Source organism: Loa loa (assembly GCF_000183805.2).
Source record: "Loa loa unplaced genomic scaffold supercont3.10, whole genome shotgun sequence".
Taxonomy (NCBI): domain Eukaryota; kingdom Metazoa; phylum Nematoda; class Chromadorea; order Rhabditida; family Onchocercidae; genus Loa; species Loa loa.
This window is the reverse complement of record NW_018108190.1, coordinates 288,838-316,657: the sequence shown is the minus strand read 5'-3', so window position 1 is coordinate 316,657 and position 27,820 is coordinate 288,838. Positions and strand designations below refer to the sequence as shown.

Genomic DNA, 27,820 nt, shown 5'->3' with positions numbered 1-27,820 from the left:
TTTTAATTTTTTTTTTAATTTTTTTTTAATTTTTAATTTTTTTTTAAAGATTATGAAGCCATTTTGTTGGTGGGCAATTGATTTGGTAGCGGCAACGAAATTTCATTTTTACCAAAACGGCATGTCGCCTTTACTGGAACATAATATATATCTGAGATGCAGTAGAACTGCTTTCGGAATTTATGGTTTCTCATTTATGAATGTTACTACTGATACTTCCTACGTGTTAGTATCTTTTTAAACTTTTCTTCTAAATTCGGATCTAACAAAATTCTTTTGCACCTGTATTTCTCTTGAAGAAGTGATGAAACACAATGTAAATTCCAATTATTCGAAAATACTTAATAATGAACTGGTCCTAACAATTAAAGGGTACTTTAAATCTTTAAACAAATTAAAATTCAAAACAAAACAGTTAAAATATTTAGAAAAAAAAGTCAAATATTGATTAAAACAACGCCAATAATTGAATTTCATAAAATGAAAAGTGTTCAAAGGGTTACAAGAGTTACATATTAAATTATTTTAGCGATTTGAAAGTGAATGAAAATGAAATTAAAATTGAAGAACGGCAAAAAATTCTTGTCGAAGTTATATATTACTGTTGCAGATCATGCGAACATTATGAGGTAAATATACAACAAACGCCAAATAAATCACAAGTCCAATCATTTCTCATGTCCTTGTGAATTTCCCCTGTGACTGGTTCACGTGGATATGACTACGTGGATATGTTCACGTGGATATTGTGACTGGTTCACGTGGATATAACTACGTAGATGTGTTCACCTGGTATGAGTACGTGGATATGTTTATGTGGAGATGACTTTTGTTACATGATTGTTCTTTCTTCCAACCATTTTTTCCTCAACATGCGTAATCTTGTCTGCAACAGTTTTGAATACTGTAGAATAAAACAGATGAAGAAATAATCGAAGATCTTGCTACGGAATTCTACAGGCGTCGTTTCAAGGACTCAACAGGAATATTGCAGAAGGATTCCGGTTACTGCATTAATGTTGATGGTGAAAAAGAAGTAAACTGATCTTCGGATTTTCTAAATAATTTTGAAAAAAGAAAAAGTTGAAATTAGAAATTCATAACTGCCAAATAGTCTTTGGGTGACTAAACTGATTTGCAATTGTTTTTGGGATTCTAAGAGAGATTTAATGTTTAGATGAGTGACTTGTCATGCATGTTTATGCTTGACGTAAATACTCCAGCGAAGGTACATTTTGGCGCAATGCACTGGAACATGATCGACTTGATGAAGCAGTCATCGGAACGTGAAAATGTATGTTTGGTGACGTAGCGGGAATAAAGCAACCAAATGGAGATGATGTAGGAAAGTCTTCCTTTCGTTTTCTACAAATCCCATGATCCCAACTGGTCTAGGTCAAAGGATAAAACATATCGATTTCTTTTTACAAAATTTCATATTTCAATTTTACAAAAACAATGCATTGTAAACAAGAAAAGAAATTTGCATCTTTCTGTTTTCTTCACGTACTGATGTTTTTTTTAATTTTAAATGTTTTCCAAATGTAGTCCCATTTTCCGAAACCTTTCATAAAAACTTTCAGAATTCACTAGTAGCCTTGGCACTTCGAGGTCATTTTTGTGCACCATATAGTGTTTCGCAAATTCCGGATGGTGAATGCATCCGGTACGCATCGATACGGGAATACTTCGTCCTCTGTTGCTGTTATGAAATACCCGAACTTTGTGCATATACAATATCCAATAAATCGATGAGCAACGTGAAAATGAATCGTAAGATATGGGAAGCGAATATCGAAGTTCGCAATTCTCTTGTAGCTAATGAATTGCGTATAAATAGATATGATACGCCAACAAGCTCTTGGACGTATCGGGATTTCATCTACAGTAAACCCACGACGTTTGGTAAGCTCTATTGATAGTGAGACCAAATACCCATTTGTTCACAGTAATTATTTCATCTACGTCAACAGGATTTACTATCGATTGAACAAAATTTTAATTAATGAATATGTTTTTATGATTTTATGAGTGGGTGTGTCTTCTTTGTCTCTTCAATGCTGTCGCAGTGGTCATTTTCAAACTGTAATAGAAGATGGCATACTGCAATGAACAAAATTTTGATTACAGTGTGTAAAATCGTTAAATTCTGCACAACGTCATCCGATTTTAGCTAGGAAATCTTAGGGGTTATCATTAAATGCCATTTATTTTCCAAGCTGACCAAAAAGAAATTTCGACCATTCGTAATGTCCCACTTTGGCACTGTGCTGTTGGTCGGTTCATGGTGTACAGCAGTCGAGGTATTAGTGCTTCTACGGAACTGGACAAACTGAAACGAAACGACCTACCAATCCCTACTCAGTATTGTATCGCTGATTTTTGGATCGAATTCAAGCAAGGCCAAACAAAAAGGTAAGAATTACAGTTTGCGCTACCTTATTTTTCTCCTTTCTATTAATCTTATAGTCATTCTGATGTTATCATCAGTCAATAGAGTCAATCCCTTGCCATTGTGGTAAACGTTACCAGAAATGTCTGTGAAAAGGTTGTATGAAAAATTTTTAATCAGGTCACTGATCAGATCGATTCATCCTAAACCTCAAACGTGATTGATTCATCTGTCTCATTTTGTACAAAAGTGATCTGGCTTGCTTGAAGTTTGTGTTTCATCAGACATTGAAAACTGATATCAGTTTTTGTGAAACAGACGACATTTAGAAGACTGAAATGTATGGCAGATAGATTTTGAATTAGTTTTTGATAAATAAAACAATTCATCTTATATGCTTAAGACAAGGTAAAGTTAATTAACAATAGTTTAAATTTAAAATGTTCATCCCTTGTCGTCACGACCACTTTGTGGCAAATAATTCCTATACAGGAATTCATTTGAGAATTTTAATCAAACTTTTCTTTATATTACACATCAATTATAATTGAGAGCAAACAAGTGACAGTTCAAAACATTTTAGCATATATTTGGATGCAAATGCAGATATAAAAGGCAGATGTAATTCAATTGAAAGCATTTTTTGTCAGCTAGTCGGACCGGGATGTCTCAATGATTTGTTATATGTATCACATGTTCAAGCAAAATATCAGTGCTGTTGTAATCGTGGAAATTTGTGTAATCACTGGGGCAATGGCAATCTTTTCAAAAGCAAATATCAAATTAGTCTAAAACCAGAGGATTTGCAGAAGTTAGATTACTTTGATTTTGTTATTTCGTGTCTTTTTGAAAACTATTTGGAAGTAAATTTGGAATTTTAAATCTGAAGTCTTTACAACATAGTTAAACATATTTAATGTTTGTTTGCAGAAATATTTAAAAAATGAATTTGTAACAATTTCAGTCTTCTTTTTTAAATACATTTGATCAGTAAAAGGCAAAATTCAAATTATAACTAGTTCTAGTCCTAAATTCCTAAGCATATTGGAAGTTATAGCAGATTTTGACCTTTAGCGAAATCTTAATTTTTTTTTCAATACTAATGGTTTTAATAGGAGATTTAAACAACGACTGTGTGATTTCATTGAAATAAAAATCTTAAAAGTTACATTAAGAATCAGTTTTAGTGTTGCATTTCAATGTCACATCAAGGCTATAGCATATTTGACGCAAGTTTTTATGAAAAGCACTAAGGACGATTTATCAAAAAGTAAGTTCAATAACTTACAAAAAGAGGCTTCATGAAGACCAGTCATTGCTAAACTTCCAGAGTTCGAATAAGTGGTAAAGTTTCCACGAAAGGTCATCTTCGATATAAACGCATTTTGTCTTTGCAGTATGTTGGCGATCATTTGATTTCCATTTCGAGCAAGAAATCCTCATGGTTCCTGGAGTTTCGTATCAGCAAGAAATGATTTACCGGGTGGCACGTAAGGAATTCTCTGACCAGTAAGTTTAATTTTTGAAATAGCTCCACATGAAGGTTACCATTCTTCTGAAAGTGTGGGTGGAAAAAAATTTTTCGGAATGTGAATCACCAACCTTAACTAACTGTTTGCTGTTTACTGCAACACGACTGCATGCCTAATATGGCGCACTGCATGATGCTTCAAAAGACTCACTGTCATGTTAAGTCCACTACTAAGTTCGAAATGATTTTTAACATGACTTTTCGAAATTTTGACCAATGGAGATTACTAATGAAATTTTTTTCCTTATGCATTTAAAGCTTCTTTCTTATAGACATTTGGTTTGTGAAATATTGAATGTGTTCCCACTACGACCACAAAATTGTCATCGAAAGGATTATATACATCAGCCTATCACTTATCAATTTTTCAAATGTGAATGTAGACAGCGCATGACATATCTCAGTCTATTGATGGATTTATTTTTCAGTTACCTGTTGAAAGAAAGCGAAACTGTATGAAATCCAAATTCTCACTTATCAGGAGGAAAAGTTATTTAAATTTTAATGAAGTCTTCTGTAAAACTTCTAAACTGACAACTTTTGAATTAAGAAATGTCTAAAAAAATCGAGGATATTGTGTTTTAATACCAAGAACATTTCTGTGACAAGTCGGAATCGTTTTTGCTTTATCTACCAGTTAGTCGAGATGTCAACTCATTTTAAACATATTCAGAAATCCGTGATCTCTTTTCGGACGCTTGGAGTTAACGGAAATATATCCGACATTTCGGAACTATGCAATTGCTTATCACTTCCCAACATTAATTAAGTTACTAGAGCAAAGGATTTTGTCTATTTTAAAAAAAGGGGATATTCTAAGACAGTTAGATCCATTTTTATTCACTCCAAAGAAATTTGACTTTATTCCTCTCTATTTTCAATTTATTTCCCAGTTATCCTGCAGGAAACTTGTGATGAAAATATGGCCAATTATTTCGAACAATACAAAGATACTCTTGTAAGGCCAACTTGCTACGAGGCGTATGATGAAAGTGGGCCATCAACAATTGAATTATATTCAGTTACCCGGACTATTAGTTTTACTGGTGTTTCAATCAGAAGAGTGGTAAGAAGTCATTGTTCCGTTATAGTGTGGAATCCCTTAAGCAAGTTGAAAGTCTTAGTCAAATTTTACTAAATCCCAGAAACTTGAGAAGAAACTTCTCGATGAGATAAACTTCTTCCACTGTATATTCACTGTCATTAATTATCATCAATCACTGATTATTATTGACCTGCTTTTACCTTCAGAAATACCTAAGTATGATTTTACAGCGATAAAAATTTAAAATTTTTTGGATGTCTTACCCTATTTTTCATTTCATTTCTATCAGAATCCAACATAAGAAAGCGAAATCCTTTCACTTTTAGGTGACAAATAGTACTCCGATTTGTGTTACTTTTGTCAGAATTAGCCGCGAAAGCGTTTCGTTTGGTATACACGCATTACGTCCAGCAAAAACAGTCACTAAGGGTCAAGATTCGAGACGTTTTATGAAGCTTGGACGGCGTCAAACTAATGTATTTGTACAACGATGTCAATCAAATTCAACTAAATCATGTAATGGTCAGCCAATATTCATTTCGTTTTACACTAGGTCCCATTTCTACCAAAACTTCAGTTTGATTCTTTTTAAAAAACTTGGAAAGTCATTAGATGTAAGTTTTTTTAGCGGCTTGTTGCCGTGAGAGCTATTCAAGCGAAAATCACAGGAACTGTAAACTTAAAGGCATTTCAATAGTTTTAAGATCAAAACTTCTCTTTTTCAGGTTTCGAAAATTTGATTGAACATTTGTTGCCATTTGCGTTACACCACTATGCAGGTAATAGAGAACCGTCTGGTTACTCGAAATGTTTTATTACAGATGATTTACAGCGAATAAACTGTAAAACGAATTTGGGATGCTTCGATTTTCATTCTTTCGGCGGTGAAAGGCAAGTAAGCTTAGATTTTATAAATGAAAACTAAGCTTATTCACAAATGAACGGGTAAGTTAATGTGAACAAAAATGATGGTAATTAAAAATTTAAACTCTGTGGCTTTGCAAATATTGTAAGCCCTATTTACATAAGTCAAATTTTGAAAGTAATTTCATAAATTGCAATTAACAATTTGGAGCAGTTATCTTTTACCAAAAGCTAACGAAGCTAAGTTAGAAATTCGCGGTACCTTTTTTTAAAAAAAAAGAACGGAAGCTATTAACATTTTGTCTTTACTTCATTATCTTTAAATTAACTAATTAAACCAAACTTGTTTTATTATCTCTAGTATTTCCAAACATCTTCAGATTCGTCTTCAGATGCTGAAAACCTCCTCCTTCCATCTGTTGAACTTAATGTCAAAATCAAAACTTTTTAAGCGTGGATGTATTGATGAAATACCAAGCCTAGTGGAACAAAAGCCTGAATTAGCGGTGCTAAATTATTGTAAATACGTAAAGTTGTGGTATGTTAGATCATATATGTGTAGTGGTATACATCATATCACATATTTTCATGCAAAGATACTCGATGGAGTACTGTGCTGTTGCAAAAGAATTTGTCCATTAAGGTAATAAATCAACTAATTTCCATCTAAACGTTGAACCATTAGGAAAAATGAGAGCTAGAGCTTAGACAAGTGCTCCGTCATTAGTACGACTACCTTCGCATTTACCACAATTTAGATCAATGGGTAAATAATTAATTTGACCTAAAATTAGTCTCAGTATCCAAAATTTGATCGCTTAAATTAGTTTTTCCATGATATGCTTCGATTCATTAATATATTTCAAGTCATCTGAAAAGTGAATTTTCAGCAGTCAAGCTCAATCGCCAACGAATAAGAATATGGGCTTCAGTACTTTTGAATCGATTTTCTGAAAGTTTTTCATCATCCTCTTCATAACACCTTTTTTTTTCATCAATACTTTTGCATATTGTTAACTTTCATACATGCATTATGTCGAAATATTTGATAACCTTAAGTTGGTCCAATATAAACGGAACCTCCTCGTATCATTGTTGGAGTTAAGTATTTTGAGTTATGCAAGGTGTTAATACAGGTAAATGCAGTCCGATAAAAAGTTTGCTTCGAATAAAATTCTAAAATTGAACTGAATAACTGAAGGACCAGCAAGCGTGATCGTCATTTTCAGTCCTGTTTATTATTTCTTTTCCATTTCTAATTCAGAATTGATGAGAGGTCGACCTCTACAGTTGCAGTGCTGCCTTCAAAAGAGGAACCATCCTGACAATGTCGCACTTTCTTGAATACTTCCAGATGCCCTCTTCTAAAAATGACTTTGACTTGAAAATAACTTTTTCATACTCATTTTAATATAACCAGTGGTATTCTGTTTTTTCTTCTTTCCTTTCATATTTGAAACTATTCTACACCTTTATCGTTATCCTTTATATCATCCCAACAAATCCCTAATAGAGCTATCGGTTCCCCGAATGAAAGATAACCTGATTTCTGTAATAGCAAAAGAAATGGAAAATGGCAAAAATAACAATCATTATAATAATTGTGAGAGCGCCCATCCTTTGATGAATTACCTCACTTTTGTGCACCTCAAATGCATTCGTTTCCATCAAATCTTATATGAATTGTCTTCCGGACCTGCAACTCAAACTTCCGGAAACTTTACAAGAAACTATAAAGTGTATGAGTCATCCTCACTTCTGCTATTGCGCGCTTTTGTATATATCCTAGACGGTTGTTTTACAATCCTGGTATTATGCACTCGCCATTACTGGTGAATGATGAAGGTCAAGAACGTGTGGATGACCATGATGACGGTCACGGTACACATAACAGTAGTCTCTTGCTTTCTGAGAGAAGTCAGTTTTTTGGAAAGCATAGTTTAAAAAAATTTCCAGGTCGAGGCGTCCACCTGGTATATTCCGAATATGATTGTGCTCCATCTGAAATCGATGTTGAGGTAATCGAAGGAGCCAAGCAATATTGGTGGCAAAGTTCAAAATCGAGTGAGTGTGGAATTTATCGTTCTAATACGTTACGTTCTTCACATTTTTTCATATATGTGTAATGATTTATAGCAGCTGATGGAATTAATTTCTATTATAATCATGCGCCACATGGGACCAATGATTATTGCTCACCACAGTGTAATGAATTCTTTAATTAACATCTTAATTCTTCGGACAATTATTTACTATGACACTTATAGAAAAAGGAAAAGGAAAGTGGTACAAAAAAATTGCTCAATAATTTACAAAGCTCTAAAAATAGTAATAACAATGGTTAACATGTCACAAAAACAAGGAAACAAATATTGAGATACCAAGACCTGGGTTATCGAAAGGTGATCTCGAAATCGGATTTAGGACAAATCCGATGACTGGCTTATCCATATATTTAATACTTGGTTACCAGCAGCCAGACAACCATAGGAAGTACTACTTATTTGCGTATAAAATACTTGTTTGCTTAGGAAACATTTATTTGAATAGGAGGAACTTATTTGTAATCAGCAATATTTAAGGTGGTAGGGAAGTATGTCTCGTTTATTCCGATTACGATGAGCCATCCTCTGAGACGAGTGTTGAAATGAGCCAATTATTTCGTAATAACAAAACTGACGGTTTGTCTAACATATTATATGAATTGCTCCGGCATAAACCGGAATGTATTGCAAATCTATCTCAAGAAGTCGGTATAGGACCTGTTTAACATGCATAGCTTCACTAATTCATGATTACACCTTGCACTGAATTAATAAATTAAAAAATGCTTTGGCAAAGAGACTGATTTAGAATAAAAATTACAAAATATATAAGAAATCATAAAAAATTGCATTAATTTCCAAAAAGGACCGAACTTTCTTTTTAGGCCGTGAAGTTCGTTTAATTTATTCCGAATATGATGAGCCTCCGTCAGAGACAGATGTTGAATATGATGGACGTCCATGGTGCTCTATTTTTGGTGGGTATTTCTGTCATGTCGATCTTACAAAAGTTTATTCACTTTTCATCTACTGGATCTTTAAGCTAAATTTATGCCAAAAATGCAGTTCTAGTCTATCTTTAGGGAATCCGGCATTTTGGAAAATCCGAGATGAAGGTATGGCCTACTTATTTTGCCTTTTGCATTTCGCAGAATTTTTATTAAGTACTTGTCAGATATTACTGTACGTATTAGCGTAAAACAGTTGCAATCATATAAATACAATAATTTGATATATATTTTTAAAAATTGAATTAGTCATCTATTGGTAATGAGCATAAAAAGATGTTACCTTCAATAGACAAGACCAAGACCAAACTCCTATTGGGATTTACATCGATCCAAAATGAATTATTGTATTAGAAAAGCAATAATCTAAAGATAATATATATATGAATACTGCAAAGGTATTATTTCAGGTCGTGAAACGCATTTAATCTATTCTGATTATACAGAACCGAAATCTGAAGCAGTTATTGAAATTGAATATGACAGCCAATCCAAAATTACGAAATCAAGTAATTATTTCAGAATTATAATCAATTTGCTGTTTTTACCTACGAAAATATTTTTTATGTTATGAAGAGATAAAATGAAAAGATATGAAATTGAAAGTTACAATATGATTTAAAAAGTATTGGTATCACAGGCGATCCAGAAACTCTCGATGAGGAGCTAAGCACAGGTGAGATTATTTTAGCAATCAGATGGACAACATTACTTTAGAATTTCATTAAAATCTAAAGCATTCATTTTTATAAAAGGAGAAAAGGGAAGGAAGAAATTTTAAACTTGCAATAAGGGCATGAATGTTATTTCTAAGAATTCAGAAAACCAATCTAAAGACGTGAAAGAAATTAGTGTGAAAATCAGTAATGTTGGGAGCAGTTTTTAAAAAGCACCAAATGTGTCAGTGATATTGACAGTGAAACAAGTCATGCGCCAAATCCATTCGTTTCATCAGCCTTGAAATAATTTTTAATGTTTTGATATCTCATTGTCCAATAATAAAGTCAGAAACAGAATCTGAAGAAATGATAATAACTTTCTGGGCACTTAATTTTGCGTAATCAATGAGTAATGTTAAGAATTATTTAAGTAGCTTGAGTCAATTCATATTTTAGACTGTCGCTTTCAATGATGCTTACTCAGGTAACACTGTCATACAATTATTATATTAGCCCTATATCTTAGAAAACGAAATATGAAGCAAACTAGAATGCTTTCCAGAAAATGAAAGAGATTATATATTCTACAGGACAAGAAATATCGTGGAGTGCAGATGACATCTCCAGCATTGATACGCATAACACTATTTCGAGCGATATTTATACGCGTAAGATAAGTTCCGTTACTATAAAAATGATGCTGATTAACTGAATTCAAAATAATTTCAAATTTAGGACGTCCACCGAAACTTCGTCCCGTGTACTTTAAAGATTCTCTGGAATTAATTCAACAAAGTAAGCCTTTCCAATATTCAACCTACTCTTCTCACTTTTTAAAATTTTAATTCATCTGCTAAATCCCCTCAAAATTTCAAGAATTGATTGAATGAATAACAATTTCTTTCTTTTTTGCAAACATCTATCACTGCTTTGATAATTTCATCAAGTAATGGAGTAAGTTGAAGGAAACGAAACGATCGATGGTGGATTAGAGCTACTTTCGATAGCTAATAATGGTAAATCACCGCTTTCAGCATTCCTTTGATTGCATAACAGCTGGAATTAGTGGCATCTCTCTAAATTCACTTTTCATCTCTTAAATTCATTCTTTAATTATCATCTCTTAAATTCACTTTATGCGTATATATTGAACACGATTCAAGTTCTGATTCCTGTAGAGAAAGCCGTAATGCCGGCCCAGTATCCTGATAATATGGAACAGTTGCTTGCATTCGCGGATAACAGCAAGTTTGACTCGTACAGTATGGCCTATCTTTGTTTATTCTGCGCAATTAGTCACTTTTCTTCAAGGCAGAAGGAAGACTAAGAACGTAATGCCGTTGTGAGAGTTGTCAACTGTTTAAACCATTTATTTACTTTTTGCGTGCTTCAGGTGTCAATGAGAATTCTGTTCTTGAATATCTTGAAGATCAGGAACTGAACACAGGTACTGTCTGCGTAATCTGAGCTCTGATTTATTCTCCCGAAAATTCTCGAAAACAAATGAAAGCATTCTCTAAGCCCACAATTAATGAAATCAAGAATCCATTTTGAAATTTTGGGACAGATTTGAAATTTAAAATTCCGTTCCACCAATTCATCAAAACACAGTCTGTGAAGTGACAAGACGATAAATAAGGACAGGGAATGCGTGAAGTATTGCCGGCGATGATTGTTGCAGCGAAAAATGATTCATGGATGGTATCAGGAGCTTCGACAAAATGTAATACAGCACTGGGAAGTTCATTTGCAAGTGATCAGGATGTTTCTTCGAATTCCGGTTGATCTTTATCCGTCATACATACCTTTATTCCCAAACCAAAAGGATTATAGGAGCAGCTACACACTGCAACATTATCAATGAGCACTTCGATATTTCACACTTCTTCAAATGACCATTACAAAGAATCATTATCCTGTAAAAAACCCTTATCATCACTTAATGACCACTACTTTCAGCCACTTTCGAATCAATCTGAAAGCCGAGCATCTCTCTCTCCGCATCCAAAATGATTAAATAAAAAATTAAACTTACGTTTCTTTGAACCACTCCTCAAATCACTATTAAAAATGTTGCGTCAACGTACCACTCCCACAATGTTACCCAATACGCCATTTAGCACTCACTTCCGTCATCAACGCACTTCGAGCACGTTTTGAATCGTCCAGTTTGCACAATGACTCCTCACCAACCGACCACTCTCCTAACTTGTGGTTTTGTTCGCGCAAATTACGGTGTGTGACGTATTTTTGGTGGGAAGGGGGGTAGTGATATCGGTGCTGGATGACAGGTACCATATTTCTGATGGTGTGTCGAGATGCATCGAGGTATGCAGGATGAGAAGTTGCTACATTAAGCTCATGCATTTGCACAACTTACGTCAAATTCATATGGCAGAAGACGGGAACACGGAGTGAGATGAATGGGAGGAAGTATATGGTATGAGTGGGAGAATTACCTCCCACTGTACAGAATAGTAATAGATATAAATGCAACATGCAGGGCGACTCATTTATTGTAAATTGTGATTTTCTTGGCATCACTTGCTGATTTATTAAATACAATCAAAATACTGGTAAAGGAAGCAAGAAAGGAAAGAATACAGTTAGAATAGAATAAACTGGGACGAAATAGAATAGAGTAATTGATTCACTCACTCACATAATTCGTATACTTTATTTCTGTTATTCATGTTCACTGTTTATAGGGTAAATGAAGCTCCGCATTGGCTCCGTTTAGACTCTTGTTTGGTTATCCATTCATATAATTTCATTATTAATTCTTAGCCTGAATGACTTCTTTCACTTACTTTGCCGAATTAAATCATTGCATTTTGCCTGCTTTATTCCAGCTATTTCGAGCTGTCCACTTCGGATGTGATGCCATATCTGTTATCATATAGTTAAGCCCAATCAGTTGTTTTTTTATCTAAGAGGAAATCTTTGGCGAATGCTTTACACTTTTTTAATCTTTTGTTTAATCTTTGCTTATATTCAATTTTGTTGCAGGCATGAACCATGATGGATGAGACCCATACGACAGCATAACATCTTCAACAAAAGCCGTCATGGAATCAGGTATTTGATAGGGAATCAAATCACTTATACTTTCCAGTTGTATATTTCAAAAGCAGATTGTGCTTGCATGTCATAGATGAAAAGTATCTGTTAGCTGTTATTTTAAAGGTGGAGATAGATGATTTATTAGATTAATGATAAATCGAATGGTTCCATTGTTGATTGTTTTGTGATTATTAGCACTTTTTTAATAAAGATACATTTATCTGCTTACGAGTTATGGACTTTTTAACAGAGAACAAGGAGAATATGTGGTTGTGAAACGGGGTTGTGATTAATTCATCAAAACAGAAGTTGGTCTGCTATAAAAAGAGTAAACGAAAGGTTAGAAATGACTGAAAGAGTTACTTGAATAGAAGCAGAGGTATGCTTCTGTAAAGCGAATACTCATACAAATGCTTTAAGTCTTTTTTTTTGTAATCTGTACCCTTACCAAAATTGAGTCATCATGAAAAGAATGATTTATTCGCATCGAAAATGAATTTTTCATAAGCCATTTTTCTGCATGCATTGTCTAAAAATCAGCTGGGATGTATCATCTAAGACAGCCTTACGGTTTAAATAGTTTATTTTTCTTTCTTTATTTGAGCTTCTTTGCCTTTTATTAAAATTGTGTTGTTACTATTGTAGTTTTTCTGTATCATCTAGTTCTCCTTCCTGTCCTAATTATATTTCTGATACATTTCTTTTTGAACATGAGCATATTAAATTTTCATTTTTATATTTTTGTTTTTACACTTTCCTTTGCATCACGTTAAAGTAATGCTTACTTAAAAATAACTCCTTAAATTCATATAAAACTGCACTGTTCCATTTATCAACAACCAAAATAGCCAAAAAGTGAGGTGTTTTGGAACTATTTTTGCATTATCTTTTCATCATCAAGTAATAGCTGAGTTATCAAATATCGATAAAACAAAATAGCGTATTGGTTGAAAGATAATGGTGTTATAATTTTTGCATATGTTTGCTACATTGAATTGTGGATAAGTGGATTAATGCAGTTCTTACGTGAAATATATTTGTCAAATAAAAGAGAAACAAATGTGATTTTTAATTTTCTTTATTCATCAAAACTTAATCCTAAGAATTTAAGTAAGGATATTTTTGCTGTTATTCACAAATAAGCATTTTACCACAGCAAAAATATGACACTGCAAGCAATGTTCTTTGCTGTTATTATGAATAAGAACTTGAAATTTTGGGAAGTATGTTAGATATCTGTTGAAAATCTCGTTTTTCCATTGCTTTCATTTTCTTTTTTTTTCTTTTTGTTTTGTTAGCATTTTGGTATTCCCAAGCTCCCGCACATTTTGCTTCATTAATGGTCTGTTATTTTTTCCTTTTGCTTATTTTTTTAATGGTATTAGCGTATTTTCACACATAATTTATTTTTCAAGTAAGTGATACTGATCACGTTCCTGCCATTGTATCAGATGCATAAAATAAGTGCCGCAGCACATTATTTATTCAGATTATTAGCTGTGTAAATTAAAGTTCATTTAATAGGAACATCGCTTGGCAGTAATCGAAGGCATTACTTGAAACGTAGCGATTGTTTTGAATGTGAATCACTGATAATGAGTATCACTGAGCTAAAGGAAAGCCAGGTAAAGGTTTTGCTTTTCATGGTCTGTGAAACATGAGATGTTTCTTCAATGAATAAAGAATTTAGGGAATTTGCGGATCTACACATGTGAGATAGTATAGTTCAACGGCATCTTCATACATCAGTTATGGAAAGGGAACAATTGTGGGGTAGACAAAGTAGATATTGTTTGGCTCCTATTGGACAAAATATCTGATAAGTAAATCATCAGAATACTTTTCTGTGAATCTCCATTTTCAGAGGAATTGTGAAATTACAAGACCTCAGCGAAACAGCTTCCAAACCACATATTTTAAAGATGGTAAAAGGAAAATTGATTATGTTCTAACTTACGAATGTAATGATGATGAGGAAGAATCCAGCAGTGTAAACGATGTGGAAGATGTAGGTGTTGCTTTGAAATGGATCATATTTATTGATTTTGTACTCAGTTTTTGTTTTATTTTCCTAGGTGAGATTTGTTTAATCGTTTAACTCACTGATATATTTTCAGACTTGCAATTTGCCGCATAGATCGGCAGGCATGCTATCACTTACACTTACACGTTAAACCGACATTAATATGTGTTTTGGTCAAGATAATGAGAACTTTTTTTCAAAAATCATCTTTAAAAACCATCTCATATGGTTTACTGTTGTAGAGCGCTTATGCAAGATCGCGAGAGGAGAAGAAAGCGAATAAGCGCCTGCAATACGAAGCAAATTTAAAGAAGCTCGGATTTGAATTAGAGCATGTTGAAGGGAAGGTGTGGTTTCCATAATATAATTTTTAACTTGAAGTCGCAGTGATCAGATAAAGGAATGGTTGGATTCTTTATTCTGAAATTCCGGACATTTACCTCTTACTCTTTGAAAGGATTTCATATCATTTTTCTTGGTTGAAATTTTCATTGCTTAGTATGAGATTGGAAGTGGGGCTACATTTTCACAATTATGTGAGAAATGTTAAGCTTCATTTACTGGGAAATTTTTATCCAAAGAGGAATTTTCGCGGTGTTAGATAAGCAAGTACAATATCTGTAAAAAAACGATTCCTATAAATTAAGCGGTTGCTAATATGTGATTTTTAGTACTGCAAAAGGACTCACTTTGTATTGGTTCATGCACCGTTTTTCCTGCTAATGAAACAAGCTGAAAGTCTCGGTTTAAAAATGCCAGTACTGCAAAGCGATGTGAAAGTTAGTTTATTTTCGTTATACTAAAATTAACATTATGTTGGTTTAGATTGGGATCTAATCTTTATTTGAAGAAGTATGGTTTTAGAAGTGTTTTCTTGTAACTTAAAGCTACAGAAATGAGTAATATCATGAAACTTTTGAATATACTTTCTTCGTAAACCAGTCCACATCTACATAAGCAATATGAAAAAACCAGATTTATGACAAAATATATAAGGAATTCCTTTGTGTCCATAAAAGGCTCACTTACAATGAACGCTGCAAAATGTTCGTTTCTTTATTTCAGGAACGAACTGTCTTGGAAGGGATATTGGACAAATTTATGAAAAGATTTCGTTTTTTTACATTTGATGAGAAGACAAATGAACGATTAAAAGAACCAAATTATTTTACAGTCCCTTTTGTGGCTGCTCATTTGGAATGGTATGCTTTTTATTTATTATTTAAAATCTGTAATATTAAATTTGCATTAATGAAAGCCTAATTAGCTAGTTGCATTCATACCAAATTAGTTATTGACATAAGAGAATCAAAAATAAGGTTAAAATGGCTGTACGAAATATGTGATTGTGATTGTTGATATATAATTATTTGATATGTATATCTGTGATGTGTGATATATGAATATATGTAATATATAATATACATCATATATGGTATATGATATATACCTTATATATTATATATCACATGAATATAAGATATATGAAACACACATATTTACATACCCTATATCTATGATATATAAATGTGGTATATAAATATGTGATTCAGTAATAAAGGGCGATAATATCGTCGTTTTTGTATTCTATTTTTTGTATGTAATTACGACCTTTTTACCAAATGTATGAACTGTAGGACTTGTTTTACAGTTATGTTGGTCACGAAAATCCAGATACATTCTTTGATAATTCGGAACGAAGTCGGTTAGTATATGATTTGTTGATTCGAACTAAGTATGATACAGATGAAGCTGAAGAATATCGTGTTGGCATACAACGTCTGATCAAGAATGGCACATATACGTCAGCTTTTCCGCTACATGAGGTAACATGGATATATTAGATTGAGATATTTTTATAAGATTTTGGATATTCAGGACTGCGTAGTCTTTTTAATTAGATCTGTTGCAAACTTTTCTTACTTATCATCTTAATGGAAATGACTGGATGGTTGGTATTTTTTATTCCTTATCTTTTATTGATGATTCAACGTTTGCTTCATATGTTAATTTCGTCACTTCTTTAATTTTTCATAGGACTGTGGTTGGAATGAGTATAATGCTGACAGAAATACCGATCGTGAATTTTTGTACTGGAACTGGGCTCGTATTGCAAACATTTACAAGTACCAGCCACTTTCCTTAATAAAGTGTGTCAGTATTCTTTCTTCCATTTCATTTCCTGATTTCCGTAACGGTTAAAGACTGAGCTTATATGCATTACTTCTTCTGTTTTGATTCAGCGGCACAGATTTGCATTTTATAAATCGAAATCGGTTTTAAGTGGAATTCGTCCTTGTTACTACTGCCATTAGGACGAATTTTGTATACGACATTTGAAATGAGATTTAATGGTAAAAAGATTACCACTGCAGAGTTTGAAATATCATGATTTTGGGATCAGTTCTGAGAATTTTGACAGCAGGAAAATCTGTTAGTTTGTTTGTAGGAAATATTTTGGCTCAAAAATTGGATGGTATTTTGCCTGGTTAGGTTACTACACGAAAATTTTAGTACTTGCTTCTATTATCGGCGTTTTATGTTTTGTTTATGGAATATCAACAATTTCAGAGGATGTACCAAGGTCACTTTCATTTCTCTATAAATAAATGCTTATTTTTATTCGTTTTTTTTTCCTCCGTATTAGCTTGTTTCACACATAAACGTTGATCTTTTTCACCAAATTTCCGAAATTATTTTCTTCAGGAGATAGCGCGGGAATAAATACTTTTTGAGGTCTTTCTTATTCATTCAGTAGAATTTTCAGTCCTTCTTATTTTTTATAATTAGTTGGAAGTTAATTTCGATGTCAAAAAAACGAAGTCGCTGTAATTCTAGTTGGTAGGGAAGTTGATTCGATGGTATTAAGAAACAGATTTGAAGACTTACTGGAAAGTGAAAAGATGATAAGCACATGCAATAAGGAACAGAAAAACATTTGTTATGTATAAAGTTAAGTGCCAACATGACTGGAATTTCTGTATTTTTGAATATGGTTAATTTTAGAGCATTTTTTGAATCATTTAAAAACTTTTTGCACCTTGGTTGAATTATAAATTTGGATTTGAGAATTTAAAATTCCTTAGATTCTGGAACTATATTTTTGCTTTTCAGTAATGACATTTGTGGTAGCGATGGAATTGGTGCTGAAGTGATATTATGCCCAACATGTGACAAGTATTGTGATTACACTCGACTTAATTCCAGTTGTATATATTCAAAGGTATTGTCTCTATCCATGTGATTGTTCTAAGAAAAGAAATTCAAAAGGTTTTCCGAAGCAAGTTGCTGAAGCCAAACAAAACATTCATCGCTATTTCTTTTAATTTCTCTTTATACTGTTTGGAAGTGTGCATTATTTATACGTTTGTTTTTTATTGTTTCGTGCTTACATTTTACTGTATTTATAAGGTGTTACTCAGTGATGGCAAAAGTCTTTTCGATTTATACATTTTTATCTATTTGTAATTTGTAATTGAGTTGCAGCTGTCATATGTGTTTGATAATACGTCAACCGTTATATTTGCTGCCATGATGAGTATATTTGCAACATTGTTTCTGGAAGGATGGAAGAGATATCACGCTGAAGTAGCCTGGAAATGGGGCTTGCTTGATTTTGAAGTTGACGAGGTTCTGTACATGTCTTTTTTTGAAAGTTATAGTGAATATTTACATTAGTGGCAAAATTGCAGATTGGGATTCTTAGTAGACTTTTGGCTTAAACACTCCTACAAACTAGTAAATATTTCTGCAGTTCAAATTTAATTACCAGTATTAGACATCGTCACTATAATCGTTCCACTAAATGTTATATTTCAACAAAATCTTTTTTTGTTTGAATCAGCTTTTTTCTTCTTTGTTGTATCTGACGCATTAAATCTCATTCCTGTTTTCTTTATTTATCTTTATAAGAATCGCTGATTGAGTGCACTGATCTCTCTTATCAGTTCACTATGTTTACAAGTGCCATAAGTCCTATCCTTTCTAAAGACATTTTTCAAACTGTTACTTTATTTGGATACTGAATTATTGAATTCAGGAAACAATCAGACCTGAATACCAGTTGCGCGTTAAAAAAGCGAAAACAATGCGAATTAATCCGGTTACACAGCAGTTGGAGCCTTATTTAACATTTACTTATCGATTTCTGCATTTAATTGGATCCGGCGCAACTGTTCTGTTCTTCGTAAGTTTCTTAATAGTTTTAATAATCTGCTTAATTTGTTTCGTCTTACATTTTCATTTTAAGGAAGTGTTAAAATGTGACAGGAATTTTTTGTTGAAGTTTTTATTTTTATTAAAATGAGAAGGGTGATGCAACGTTTCTTATTCTTTTTTCAATTCCTTTGAAGAATACCTGGGCCACCTTTTTTTTCAGCTTTTTCTCGTAATAGCATTTGTTATTGGCATTGTAATTTATCGAATCGTATTTTCTCAAGTTCTTTATCGGGTGGATAAAATGAAACCATATGCAAATCTTCTCACATTCACTACTGCTGCCACATTGAATTTAGCTATCATTTTAGCAATGAGCTATGTATGTTGAATATTTTGTTGATTTATCCAAGATCGTGGAAAGTAATCTGCTTTTTGTGGTTCTTTTCTATCAACGCATACAATGTTTTTTTTCAGAACTTTTGATTTAAACTAAGCAAATATTGGGAGAAAGACATCAATTTCAAATTTTCAATAGCATTCCTGAACTATTTTTCTAAGGTGCGAAACTACCTCAAGGGAAATAACGCTTTAAGGAGAGAAGAACCCTTAAAAGTCATTGAAATTAGAGAGAAATGAAGCTAATTATGTTTTGCGCTTGTTGTGTTTTGTACCTGAGATTCTATTTGCTTCTAGTTCTATTCATATCTGGCGCTGAAATTAACAGATTGGGAATGTCCAAGGACGCAACTTGAATTTGACAACAGTTACACATTTAAAGTTTATTTGTTCCAGTTTATCAACTACTACTCGTCTATCTTTTACATTGCTTTCGTAAAGGGCAAGTATGTTTTGAAATGTTAAATAACTACATAACCAAATCAAGAATGCATCAGTACTATTAGTCTGTTGTGTGATGCGATGCTATTATCTTGTATATTTTTTGTTTCGTAACGGTTTGTTTATCTTTTTATTTACATGTAACGAATGCGTTGTGATTTTTTTTTTGGTTGAAGTATGTCGTGATTAAAAATAATTTTTTCTTGATATTTTTTAGATTAATTTTCTAGCCTACACATCTCCTCTACATCGCTTTCATCACGAGATTAGGTAGTCCTGGCGGTAACGACATATTAAGCAGCTGTTTATACCACGGACGCATTTTCAGTTTATCCACACTGCTCATAATCTGATTTAACATCGTGTTCTAAACGGACAGATTACCTCACTTTTGATTTTTAAGTAGATTTTTTTCCGCATTTGCACTGTTTTGAGATCATTTAGAAGCTTGTCATTCAATCTATTACGACAGACACTTCACCTTATTTTGTGTTGTTTTTTTGATAATCTCGGTTTCTGGTTCATTGTTTTCAAGACTTCACCAGCGTATAGATAGTAGCACGTTGGCGTTGAAAGTTTAGCTTCGTTTTCATAATTGGATGATTTTTCAATACATTTCTTGCTTTATCTAAGGTGTTATATTTCGGCGCTAAAGCTATCATGCATCTTAATCTTCTAGCACTATAAATTAGTCAGCAGACATACTTTAACTGTGGTCGTCGGTAGCAAAAGTAGCAAGCATTTTTTCCTTCATTTTCTCATCGATTAATACCAGGTTAATCACATTCTCTTGATACCCATATTGATATGTAGTGTAACACCAAGGAATTAAGAATATGTTATTAATATAAGCCGCTTTATGAGTGGACCTTTTTAGTTTGTCGAGCGTACCTGGACGACATTATTTCGGTCTTCGGCCAGAAGAATGCGATCCAGCCGGTTGTATGGTTGAGCTTGTAATACAATTGGCAATAATCATGTGCGGTAAACAGTTCTGGAATGGCTTTGTGGAATTTGCATGGCCGTAAGCAATATTTTTTGGATTCTACTACAACTTTATAAGACTCTCTAAATCAGTTACAAATGAAAGTCTTGTTTCGTACCAAACGTTTTTCATTCTTAATTTTGAAAGTCAGCCTGTTTCCAGAGTATTTATGACTTGGTTACGTTCGCTGCGACTACTGGAAACTAAAAAGCAACGAGACGAAAGGACAAAGCATGAATTGATAGATGGTTTGAGTGGTAAGGATGGAATAGCTAGATGGGAACAAGATTATGTACTCAATCCAACATATGAGCAGTTCTTATTTGATGAATATTTGGAAATGGGTCGGTTTTTAATTATAAGTCAACATAATTTCCATATGTTATAATATGCTTTCCTTTAGAAAGAAAATGGACTCTGCGAATGGAATGCACTGTAATTACTCAGCTGCACTTAGTTTATCTAACCCTCCAATGCTTGATTCATGGACAAACTTAGCTAACTCTTTGCGATTCCTGTTGATATGAGAAAAAATAAGTCTTCCATAGAGTTATTCATGATAAAAGTAATTGGCATATTTTCTGGATGTTTTTTTCTCGCGAAAAGGAAATCCTTTTTCAGTGATACAATTTGGCTTTGTGACTCTTTTTGTGTCAGCATTTCCACTAGCGCCACTTTTCGCTTTGGTGAATAATATCTTTGAAATTCGGGTTGATGCATACAAATACGTAGTTGCCACTCGACGACCTGTGCCGGAGCGAGCACGTGATATTGGCATTTGGTTGCCTATTTTAAGCATGATTAGCAGAGCAGCGGTCCTTGTTAATGTATATTTCATTTTTATTTCCATCTCGACCAAAAATCTAAGAGGTATTGTAGAAAAAACGTTAGACAGCTGAAGTCTGCATTGAAACATTTAAATAAAACAGTATACGAACTGATTAAACAGCTGCACGTTCTTTTTACTACGTAGTACAATCTCATCTTTGAAGGCTTGTATCATAGCATTTACAAGCGATTTCATACCCCGTTTTGTTTATCGATTTGTGTATATGCATGATGAATTGTATGGATACGTGAACAACTCGCTCTCCTTTTATGATTCATCTGGAATTGTTGTGAAATGGAGCGAATTCAAGAATGATAACGTTACTATTTGTAGGTTAGTTTATAAAAATTAAGGTAACATTCCTTTTTACTCAAGCTTTCTATTCATTTTAAAAGATATGAGCTTATTTAGTACTTTTGGACAGTCATAAATAAAGTAAGGCTAGCATATTTCTTGCTTACGAAGTTTCTGGAGACCCTTTGATAGTACAAGAATCGTTGGTGAATAACTCGGGTAGTCTTGACGGGTATGTGGCATAAACAAGGAAATAACATTTTATCCACTTTACTAGTCCTATCATGTATTTTGCACTGGAAACTATGAAACTTTATAATTCATCAGGTTCCGTGACTACAGAAACCCACCTTGTACTATTGCTTTGTATGCAAATTGTGATGATGACTATGGTTTCACAATGCAATGGTGGATTGTTTTTACTTTTCGCTTGGCATTTATTCTCATTTTTGAGGCAAGTTCATTTCATGCAACAAAATTGCATAGTTATAATAATTTATTTTGATTTGGGCGAAGTAATGCTTAATTCATAACACATAATTCGGAACAGAATGACTTTCAAGTAAAAACTATAAGATAGTTGTTGGCATCAGTGATTTTTATTCTGTGATATAGCAAAAATTGATAGTAATAACACTAATGTTTCATTCTCCATGTTTCAAGAAAGAATTCCTTTCATTTTTGTTTTAAGTGTCATTGTTCTTTAAAAATGTAAGTGAATGCGTTTTTGGTACAAGCATTTTTTTGACATTTGACAAGGGAATTAGGAGTAGCAGCTTTATCGGACTATTTATGGAATTCCCTCGAATAACGGCATAATTAGGGTAATGAAATAACTGAAAGATGGCGATATTGTTGAAGGAATGATGTGTAGAAGGGAACAAGATTTGTAAATGGGCGTTATTAATTACTTTGAGGAAAGTTTCGAAACGAATTAAATTTCGAACCTTCTCCAGTCTTCATTCCTTTTTTCTTTGTAACGTTAACTCCTTTGTTTGAGAGAGCGATTTATTTTTCAACTTTGCACACTTCAGCAGTCATCTTTTTTAACATTTCCTGATATGAAATTGACATGGTTTTTAGTTTTTGATGCATATTCTAGACGGACTGAGTTCGAACTGATTAAATCGAAATTATTAATGAATATATTTTTTAAGCATTTAGTGGCAATGGTCAAAGCTGTAGTTGCTTATTTGATACCCGATATTCCAGCGAATATTTTCATCCAGCTTCAACGACAGCGTTTCCTTGCGCGACAGGCTCGGATTTCAGATATCACTTCATCAGTCAGCGCTCGGAATGGCTTAGAGAACAATCAAAATAATACAGAAAGAAGGTATATCGTTCTTTATTTATTTCAGTGAAGCAGTGCGTTTTAACGCAATTTCTGCAACGCAAGTTTTTCTGCTGACCACAGTTACAGGCATTATTTTATGGGAAATGCTTTCGCTGTTTACAGCTCGTTCAATGACGGGAAAAGGTGGCAAGTTGTTTGCAGCCGCATCTGAGCAATTGTTTTCTGATGAATTATTTCATTTTACTTAAATATTTTCAGCCAGGTAGACGCTACTCAGAACGAGCTGATCTTCCAACCAGGACAGTTTAAAAACGAGCAAACACCGGTTGAACTGGAAAAGATTATGAGAGATGATTTATGTAGGCGGGCACATTCTCTTCTCTCGCTTCGAAGTCATGGAAGTGGTAGTTTTCATACCTGTCGAAGTTCGGTAGATTCAAACGGGTCTTATACGTAGCTTCAACTGCCAGTCGAAATACTATTTTCCATCTGGCTTTTGAGAAGTGTTTTTTTTTCACTAAGAAAATATCACTTTCCAGATTAAAGAGATAATATTTTATAAATTTATTATGGCTTAGTTTTGAAGAGAAAACCATAGAGTTTGTTGATGTTGTTCTTATTTCAGAACAGTTCCTCATGTTAGCAGTTCGTTAAGCTTTTTTTTTATCTCGTGAGAAAATGGCAATTGATAGCTTAAAGCTTTTTCAGCTTTCTATATATAATATTGTATTTTGTTAGTTTTCTATTTTTGTTATGTTTTCATTATGTTGTTCCGCTCACTTTGTTGTTTTCCGTTTATTCATGCCTTCCCCTTACCTGTTCACTGGTATCCTTAATTGCATAATTAGTCTCTTGAAAATAACATAATATTCGATACACCTTTATTTATTATGTCATTCGATTCATATAATCATACGATTACATAAATTTTGGTGTTATCACCATTCGTTTTTTATAATTTTCACTTTTATTTCTTTGTGGCTTTTGGTGCCATTTCTCCATTATTAAATTCCAGTTTTAATTTTGTTTAATTGGAAACTGTTCAGATCATTGTGCTTTACATTTACACTGTGGCTTCTCCATTAATCGGGTTAATCAAGAAATATTGTTTAAGTTTCTGCTAAACGATAACTTTGTTTTCTCCGCCTCGTTTCTATATTTGTTACGTATTGATATAAGTGCTTTAAAACTTATTGTTTCTGCGTTTCACTCAAGTTATTTTTTAACGCAACCTTAGGAATTATTGGTATAGGGGTTTATTTTATGTGCAGTTTTCACTGGTAATAACCTGGTGTAGTGATCATTAAATTTAGATCAAATACTCGTCAGTAGAACATTTTTGTGTTTGGGATGATAGGTTATTAGGAATTCATATTTTTACTATTTAAAATGGTTAGACAGTGCTTGTGAAGTCAAATCACGTTGATTGGCCGAACAGTCTGGTATTTATGTAAGCAAAATACTTTATTTGATGATGTTGCTGTCAGAAGCTTATCAAATGACCAGAAGTTCCCGCTTGGACTTTGGAAGTTTTACTGCTCATATAAACACAGTTGTTCGTTTAATCGTTGATGTGAATACGTAAAATCTTTAAAATTCATTGATTTATTTGTTCGCGCCAATGTATCGAAATACTTGTTGAGGGAGGTGTACTAATATAACCTAATAAACGAAATGAAGTGGATGAGAATTTCCATTGTTATCAGGACAACTGTACAAGTTGTATCATTCTCATAGCGGAAGAATCTCTTTTATTATTGATTAGTTCTGCTGCAAACAGACATGCAATGGATTCTCATTTTAAAATTCCAAAGTTATAGTGGAGTTTTCAAGCTTAGTTTTTGGTTATCCAATATCGCATCCGTATTTTCTGTTGAAGAGAAACGAAAATGTATTATCAAAATAAAAATAGCCTTTTGAAATGGCTATGCAAGGATTACAATGCGGCTGTACATTATCTGCAGTAAGATGACCAGAAGACAGTACCAATGATTGATCTATCAATTTGTTATTACCCCTCGATTGGAGATCGTACAGATTGGCCAATATCTTGCAATATTGTTGCATATCATTGGTACTGTGAGTTTAGTGGTTAAACTTAATGTTTATAACTGCGTCAAAATCATGTCGGAAACTTGTCGTTTCTTTTTTTTAAAAAGATTCCTTAAAGTGGTTATTTGTTAAGGTCATCATTTTCAAAAGCTAACTAGATTTTATCCAAATAAGTCAATATCGTTCAGGTTTTCTTGCTTCTCCAACCTGTTCTGATTTCTTCACTTCATTTACTTTTTCCTTGTGTTTTGGTTGAACGGATTCGTAAATATCCTTGAACTAACTTAATTGAATCTGTTCGGATGGTATAAATAGGAGAAATATTTAAATGCTAATAGAAACTTTAAAATTTTTATCTTTACCTTAATTTTATTACTTAAGTTTTCCTTTATCTTTGTTGATTTCGTGCCACTAACCTAGTTATATTGTGTTCAAATAAAGCTTTTCTTTAAAAATTAAGCCTACGCGCGTTGATCACTTCTGTACAAAATAAATTTTGTTGAAGAAGCTGGAACAAAATCGATTATAAATGTTGCCAACTGTTGTTTGATGACGAATGAGCAATTCGAGAAGTTTTCATTTCACCCTTCATAGTACCTTAGTCGATTTTCCGCTGAAAAGGTTTTTTTTTTCTGCTTTTTGTTTGTCAACAATAAGGAGCTAAAAAAACCATCGCTGAAAAAATAATGAATTGAATGAAGGGTTAAGATTGCGCAGTTTAATGTGTTGTTTAATCTTACGAATTACTTCTCCACTTGACGTTCATTCTTTATATCTTCAATCCTTGAGATAGTAATCAAAGTAATTAAAATGTTTCTGATCGGGCGCTGGTAGTATGCTATATACAGACAAATACGGCTGTACATCTTGTTAAGCCAAATGTACTGTAGTGAGTATTTTCGGAGAATAAGTACAAGAATAAATACAGGGAATAAATACAAGTAATAAATACAGAGAATAAAGAATAAGAACAGAGAATAATCGGAGAATTAATACAAGTAATTTACGTGTCTTATGGTGGACATTAAGAGTAATATGCCATGCGTATTAAATGCTTGGGAAATGCTGAACCAACGAAACTGGCTATTATTTTGCCATAGTCATTTGAAATGCTGATTCAATAACGATAGTTGAGAAGTATTTTGTATTATTGATTTATCGTGTTTGATTGAAGATCTGGAAGTTTTGAGAGGATATCAAACGTCAAGTGTCGTCTCTTCTCCTTGTCTGCCTATACTTTGATGCATACATATGTATATATATAGCTATAGATAAATAAATAGATGAATGGATGGATGGGTAGATAGTTAAATAAATACACTTACAGATCCTGTGACAATTGATGAATTAAACGACTTGAGCCACTTCAACCACACGCATCCACCTACTCACCCAAATGCACCGTTTCCCTTCTTTGTTTCACTAGTATCAGTAATGCTTCTAGCTAAGCATAAGTTATTGTTGATGAAGAATGCTTTGGATTAAGTATCCCCCCAAAAAGGTGAGAAAAACAGCATGATATGTTTGTTTTAGTGAGGAGAAAAACAAAGACAGATATGTAAACAATGGTATTTGAATGTCTTTTAGTTTGGGATGTTCACGGATGGCACCAAAATGAAACCTTAATTCAATGTCGTGCTTCTCGGCCACTTCATTCATTTATGGATGGTTGCTTTCAATAATTTATTTGTCGGTTCAACTAAACTGGATATAAAAGAACGATTAAACTAATTGGTATCGTCTGATACTTCAATTTCACAAGGACAGATGTTTCACTCCTTTAGTGTTGGAATTGTTTTATGATTTCTTGTTACCGAACTTGGTTACATTCTTCCATTTTTTCATAGGACTCAATTATACGACATTTTAAATTTCATGACAAGATGCTCCAAAGGCCTACGAATTCAATCATCAGAGATATGGAATAGGATTTGATGGGTGTAGTTTGATGAAGCAAGTTCATTCCACATTTCAAAACGTCATTTGACATGCAACACGAAGTGACAGGTAAGTACCTTAGTTGGGTAGCAACTGTTGGAAAAGTCAAAGCCCTTACAAATCATTCAATAATAGTTATACCTCACTAATAAATCTTATTAACCATTTAATGACGAATAAATTGGTTCGGAAGTTTACAACTCACTTAAAATCACAATAATTTGCAATTTGGCTTCAAACATATAAGAATTTAATGTAATCAGTTGATAACTAAAAATTGAAGACTTTGAAATTAATAGTGGACATATTACTGGTAAAAGAAAGTGTGCTAAAATTTAACTTCTACTAATTAATAGTTTACGATGATTGAGTGTGTGTAGTAATCCCAACAGTTAATTTGCCCCAAATTTCACAATTCATCGTGTCGAAATATTTGTTGACATAAAGTTTCCATCTTCTTAGTCACTTTCAATGCGACATTCATGGGTACAACCAGCACTTATTGTTCAATTTTCTATATTCCCTTGATAATAATCGAGCAAGTTAGTCAGTTAGTCAATCAGTCCGAAACTTGTGTGTGTATGTCGTACGGCTTATTTATCTTCAGAACCAGCAATCGGAGTACTGTCCACAACTAACAATGACAAAAGTATTTTCGAAGCTGGACTGAGTGTTGATTCGATTCACAATATTATCACTACAGTTCTATGCGGTGCGGTGAAGGGAGAGACTCATTGTCGATTCCTAATTCATCGTGGAAATTTTATATAAATGCTAAAACGACAATGCTATGATGATGAT

At 33.2% G+C, this 27,820-nt stretch overlaps 6 protein-coding genes across 6 annotated transcripts; 5 read left to right on the top strand and 1 right to left on the bottom strand.

Annotated features, from left to right (window-relative positions):
- Nucleotides 1-52: 52 nt before the first annotated feature.
- On the top strand, nt 53-1,919 carry LOAG_16617 (hypothetical protein; the record flags this gene model as incomplete). The annotated part of the gene is made up of 5 exons (XM_020449269.1): nt 53-225; nt 530-629; nt 911-1,036; nt 1,178-1,294; nt 1,584-1,919. The coding sequence occupies 5 exons, from the start codon at nt 53-55 to the stop codon at nt 1,917-1,919; spliced, it is 852 nt and encodes a 283-aa protein (XP_020307235.1).
- A 281-nt stretch (nt 1,920-2,200) lies between these two features.
- LOAG_16616 (hypothetical protein) lies at nt 2,201-6,786 on the top strand (the record flags this gene model as incomplete). Its single annotated transcript, XM_003139140.2, has 10 exons — nt 2,201-2,415; nt 2,976-3,203; nt 3,580-3,662; nt 3,790-3,901; nt 4,196-4,376; nt 4,828-4,989; nt 5,295-5,490; nt 5,694-5,863; nt 6,285-6,370; nt 6,723-6,786. 10 exons carry the CDS (start codon nt 2,201-2,203, stop codon nt 6,784-6,786), a joined length of 1,497 nt encoding a protein of 498 aa, XP_003139188.2.
- Nucleotides 6,787-7,646: 860 nt separating this feature from the next.
- On the top strand, nt 7,647-9,601 carry LOAG_03602 (hypothetical protein; the record flags this gene model as incomplete). Its single annotated transcript, XM_003139139.1, has 7 exons — nt 7,647-7,713; nt 7,789-7,896; nt 8,415-8,513; nt 8,762-8,854; nt 8,960-8,992; nt 9,295-9,393; nt 9,525-9,601. The coding sequence occupies 7 exons, from the start codon at nt 7,647-7,649 to the stop codon at nt 9,599-9,601; spliced, it is 576 nt and encodes a 191-aa protein (XP_003139187.1).
- A 1,131-nt stretch (nt 9,602-10,732) lies between these two features.
- On the top strand, nt 10,733-11,328 carry LOAG_03601 (hypothetical protein; the record flags this gene model as incomplete). Its single annotated transcript, XM_003139138.1, has 3 exons — nt 10,733-10,805; nt 10,937-10,990; nt 11,183-11,328. 3 exons carry the CDS (start codon nt 10,733-10,735, stop codon nt 11,326-11,328), a joined length of 273 nt encoding a protein of 90 aa, XP_003139186.1.
- Nucleotides 11,329-11,643: 315 nt separating this feature from the next.
- LOAG_03600 (hypothetical protein) lies at nt 11,644-12,084 on the bottom strand (the record flags this gene model as incomplete). The annotated part of the gene is made up of 2 exons (XM_003139137.1): nt 11,644-11,891; nt 12,003-12,084. The coding sequence occupies 2 exons, from the start codon at nt 12,082-12,084 to the stop codon at nt 11,644-11,646; spliced, it is 330 nt and encodes a 109-aa protein (XP_003139185.1).
- A 2,117-nt stretch (nt 12,085-14,201) lies between these two features.
- On the top strand, nt 14,202-23,486 carry LOAG_03599 (hypothetical protein; the record flags this gene model as incomplete). Its single annotated transcript, XM_020446368.1, has 20 exons — nt 14,202-14,231; nt 14,471-14,614; nt 14,872-14,976; nt 15,301-15,408; nt 15,695-15,831; nt 16,281-16,455; nt 16,667-16,779; nt 17,079-17,213; nt 17,744-17,852; nt 18,116-18,259; nt 18,669-18,815; nt 19,008-19,166; nt 19,481-19,629; nt 20,502-20,648; nt 20,772-20,953; nt 21,231-21,436; nt 21,602-21,771; nt 22,060-22,186; nt 22,890-23,068; nt 23,288-23,486. The coding sequence occupies 20 exons, from the start codon at nt 14,202-14,204 to the stop codon at nt 23,484-23,486; spliced, it is 2,865 nt and encodes a 954-aa protein (XP_020303279.1).
- Between the last annotated feature and the right edge of the window lie 4,334 nt (nt 23,487-27,820).